This window comes from Rutilus rutilus (assembly GCF_951802725.1).
Source record: "Rutilus rutilus genome assembly, chromosome: 17".
Lineage (NCBI taxonomy): Eukaryota > Metazoa > Chordata > Actinopteri > Cypriniformes > Leuciscidae > Rutilus > Rutilus rutilus.
The window spans coordinates 107501-112500 of record NC_140230.1 but is presented as its reverse complement, the minus strand read 5'-3'; the positions used below and the strand labels follow the sequence as shown (position 1 = coordinate 112500).

At 41.4% G+C, this 5000-nt stretch overlaps 1 protein-coding gene across 1 annotated transcript in view; it reads left to right on the top strand.

The window, feature by feature from the left end:
* Positions 1-5000, top strand: part of mboat1 (membrane bound O-acyltransferase domain containing 1) — a 30539-nt gene that overhangs the window by 2508 nt on the left and 23031 nt on the right. Inside the window, exons 2-3 of the mRNA XM_084385342.1 lie at positions 2946-3091; positions 3420-3497. Of these exons, the coding sequence (XP_084241468.1) occupies positions 2946-3091; positions 3420-3497 (224 nt within the window). The remainder of the gene's footprint in view (positions 1-2945; positions 3092-3419; positions 3498-5000) is intronic.

Below are 5000 nucleotides of genomic sequence, written 5' to 3'. Positions count from 1 at the left end.
AGCTGGTTCAGCACTTGGTTAGTATTGGTTAAGCTGGTTCAGCACTATTGGTTAGTATTGGTTAGGCTGGTTCAGCACTATTGGTTATTATTGGTTAGGCTGGTTCAGCACTATTTGTTAGTATTGGTTAAGCTGGTTCAGCACTATTGGTTAGGCAAGGCAAGTTTATTTATATAGCACATTTGAAGAGACGACTCGACGCTGGCGATATGTTTATGCCCTAAATCAATACATGATTAACTAACTGTATTTCTCTATGTACATTTCTGAAATGCACTTTCTGTAAAGCTGCTTTGAAACAATATGTATTGTGAAAAGCGCTATACAAATAAATTTGAATTGAATTGAATTGAACATTTCACACACAATGGTAATTCAAAATGCTTTACATAGAAGGAATTAAAATAATCAAAATAATTACAACAGATGCAAAGGAATTAAAAATAGCATGCACAAGAAATCAAAATAACAAAAGTTGAGAATAAAAATTTATTTAAAATATATTAAAACAGTTTAGAATTATATAATTATAATACCCCTATCTGGTGATGGCAGCGGTGGGACATTAAGGGATATTCCTTTAAAGAGATTTTTTTTTCTCTCTCTCTCTCTCTTTCTCTTCACTCTCATGGGGTTTTTGCACACCGATTCACTGCCTGCCCAATATGGCTTCAGTTCCCCCTATTAGTGTGCGTAAAAACAACAGCTTGGCTCCTGCGTGATGAAACTGCAAAGTATACTCCAGAATGTCCATTTACTGGTCCAATCCAATTTGGGTCACAATTTTATTTTTCTCAGGATCGTTCCTAATGCATCCCTGACCGACCAACCCTATTTCTATTTCTATTTCGTTGTATTTAACTAATAGCTCAATCCCTAAGTGCCTGAAGCACTAGGTTTGGGGCACTCATGTCTGAATGGAAGAGTCTGAGAGCTTCGGTTCATGAGACACTAGTAGCAACTTCCCGGCTTACTAGTGTCTTCCCTACCCTTAATGGAGTGCAGTATCCGCCTCACTGTCTGCCTCTGTGGCTCCCAGTGCCGTTCCATTAGTTCAGGCACTGCTGGTTAGTATTGGTTAGGCTGGTTCAGGCAGTGTTTTTGCATAGGGTAACCAGAGACAGAGGTATCTATTTAAAGGGATACTCCATCATCAATTACTCACCCTCATGGCATTCCAGATGTGTCTGACTTTCTTTCGTCAGATGAACACAAATGAAGACTTCTAGGAATGATAACCCATTTCTGTTGACATCAAGCGTGAACGTATGCAGGCGTGTATGACAGCTGTCCGGAAACGATAGTTTATTGTGCCTTTCAAAAGTGTTCATATTCCTTAAAAATAACGTTTTAATATTATTATTATTATTCTACTGTGCACTAGTAATATATTTCTTTTATAATTGATTCAAGTTTAACTGAACTTTAATTTTGACGGGTAGCCCTTTGAGATTCTGTGTGTATGTGTGTTCACCCCATGTCATGCTTGAAACACTCAGTGAAGTCATAACACTTATGACGTTCCTGGAAACCAGACTCAGTCGCTCAGTTCTCCTCTGGCCAACGAACCAACAGTGTGATTATGATTCAGGCAGCATTACAGGTCAGAGGTCAGACTGGATCAGAACATTCAGAATATTCCCCAGTTCATCTGGTTGAAGATCATCACGCCGGTGTGGAGTCGAGTTTGAGGAGGATCAGTGTTTCGTGCCTTCACAGGGGAGAGTCTAGTTGACAGACATTTACATTTAGTCATTTACACTTTTGTCCAAAGCGACTTACAATTTAGGACTAAAATAAGCGAGTCATCGTGAAGAGGCAAAAACAACGCAGGAAGTGCTCAAAATATGAAGTTCAGGCATTGTTCAGAGTAGCATAAGCCTGATAAGGGATGATTAAAGGAAAAGGAAAGATTATTTTTTATGAGGTTAAGTGCTCACAGAAGAGATGGGTTTTCAGCTCTCTTTTGAATGTTGTCAGGGATTCTGCGTTCCGGATGAGGGTGGCGAGAGCATCACCAGCGTGGAACTGTGAATGAGAATGTTCTGGAAAGTGATTTTGTGGCTCTCTGTGATGGAAACACGAGTCGTCGCTCGTTGACTGATCGTAGGCTTCTGGTAGGGATGTAGGCTCGTAGGAGTGAGTGAAAGTAGGAGGGAGCTAAGCCTGTGATAGATCTGTAAGCAAACGTCAATGCCTTGAACTTGATGCGAGCAGCGAGAGGTAGCCAGTGCAGAGAGATGAACAGAGGAGTGACGTGGGCCCTCTTGGGCTCGTTGAAGACAAGACGAGCTGCAGCATTCTGGATCATTTCTGGAGGTTTAGTTGCACATGATGGAAGTCCGGCCAGAAGAGCATTGCAGTAGTCAAGCCTAGAGATGACCAGGGCCTGGACGAGAAGTTGTGTTGCATGCTCAGTTAGGAAAGGCCTGATCTTCCTGATGTTGTGCAGTGCAAACCTGCATGATCGAGCTGTCAGCTGGTCATCAAATGTTACTCCAAGATTTCTGACCGACCTTGATGGGGTGATTGATGCTGAATCTAGCTGGATAGTGAAGTCGTGTTGTAGAGACGGATTGGCAGGGAGGACGAGAAGCTCAGTCTTTGCCAGGTTGAGCTGCAGGTGATGAAGTAAAATAAGTCAAATACTTACAGACATTAAGTATTTTAATATTTTAATAAATAAAGTTTTCACAAATCTGTCTTTTGCTTCGACATTATAGGGTGTGGAGTGTAGATTGATGTGGGGGAAAAAGGAATTAGGAATAGCATTAGGCTTGCAACATACCATAATGTAAAAGAAAAATGAAGGGGTGTGAAAACTTTAGCAAGGCACTGAAGCAGTGATGAGAGACTGTGCTTATGACGAACAGACCGTAAGGGTGAAGAAAACAGAGTGTGACAGAGACATATGAACCATTTTGAGCTGTTTCTCACTTCTTCAGGTGAACTTCATCGCCTGCCAGGTGTTTGGGCTAGCGGTTGCGTTCTGGTTCCGGCTCGCTCTCGGCCCGCGTCGAGTCTCCGCTGAGGTTCGGCATGCGGTCGCTTTCGTGTTCGGCGCTGCGCTCCTCATCTTCTGCTTCGGCTGGTAAGACTTTTCTGTGGGAAACTAGCGTTTTATTACATGATAACTGATGCGTGGTATTTTCACACTTTACCTTGTTTGCACACTCATTTCATTATTAAATGTAAAACCCTTACAAAATATTTATCTATATATCTATCCATCCATCCATCCATCCATCCATATATCTATCCATCTATCCATCCATCCATCCATATATCCATCTATCCATCTATCTATCTCTGTCTGTCTGTCTGTCTGTCTGTCTGTCTGTCTGTCCATCCGTCTGTCAAGTGTGTACTTGTGTAAGTGAGCTGATGTGTCCTGTGATGGCATGTTCTCGCTGTGACAGGTATGCTGTGCTTGTCTTCCTCCTGGTCTTGGCTTGTTATGGTATAATGATCACAGCCAGTGTCCACAATCTTCACAGGTGAGCAGCAAATACGCTTTCTGCCTCAGAACTGCTTTATCACAGTTTGTCTCAGTCACTTTGGTGCATTTCTCTAATCATCCTTAATGTTTGCAGAGAAGTATTTGCATTCTCAAAACAATTCGTACAAACAGCACCACACATTGGATTACCTGCAAAAGCCTGTAACTTACTCAAAATCTTTAGTTCATCTCTCAAAAGTAAGTATTTATGTCAATGAACAGCATTGCCATCAGAATGAAAAGTCCTTGGGCCCTATTTTAATGATCTGAAACGCAAGTATCAAGTGCGAAACACAAGTAACTTTGTGGGCGGGTCTCGGGCGCTGTTGCTATTATACTGGCGGGATAAATGACTCTTGCGCCCGACACAAATCTAAAATGTGTTGGTCTGAAGTAGCTTCATTACTCATAGGTGTGGTTTGGGTGTAACGTGAAATAAACCAATCAGAGCGTCATCTCACATTCCCTTTAAGAGCAGGCGCGCTTGTTCCATGGCGGATTGCTATTATAACGGCGGATTTGCCAGACGCACACCAGGAGCGGTTCACAGCCGAGGAGACCGACGTTCTCGTCAGGGCCGTAAAACACAGAGAAGTGACATTGGGGATGGAGAAACACACACAAATTATCTTCGGTTAAACAGACGTATGATAATTTGTAAGCTAGATTTATGACTATTATTTCACATCTTCATGGACACAACAATGATTTCCCTCGTGTGTTAATATTTCCCTTGTAATAATGTATTTGCAAAAATGTGAACTGCTGTGTCTGTGTGTAGATGAGAGAAGCAAAGTGTGTGTGCGTTGTGGCCAAGCATGCGCCCTCAAAATAGCATTTGAATAACATGCGCAACTGTAAGGCCCGCTATATTGGTCCAATTGCCGGCTCGCCAATACACGGGGAAGGTATCACGTGTTACTGTCCTTTTCTCATGCAAAGTATTGGTTGGTTAAATGCAATACATTAATCATGTATTCTCTCGTAATTTCATCTGACTCCATAAATTAAAGGGTTTAATAATATCTGTGCCTCACTAAAAGTGAGCGAATGTTTGACTATTCCGTTTAACTCTTCAATGAAAATAATGTCAAAGTCAGTTAGAATAATCAAATGTAACAATTTATTATGTCAGGTAAATGTATCATGCCAATTTCATAATCAATTCAAAGATAATCGATACAAAACATCAAATGCTCTGGAATAGAGAGAAGATGTAAACCCAACTTTAAGAAATACGTGAGGCTGAGAGATTTCTTTCTCTCAGCCTCACAGGCCGATCTGAAGTACAGAAAAGGCCCCGAACTCTCTGCTGCATCTCCTTATATACACAGACCTTTCACAAGGAAACATGTACTAACAAAATAAATTTGCATGCAGTGGTCGCACCTTCATGGGGGTGGGTGACCATTTGCTTGAGAGACCACCTTCCTTTGTAAGTCAGTTATCCATAAACTCTTAAAACCTTATTACCTTTTATTTTATCTGGATATGATATATC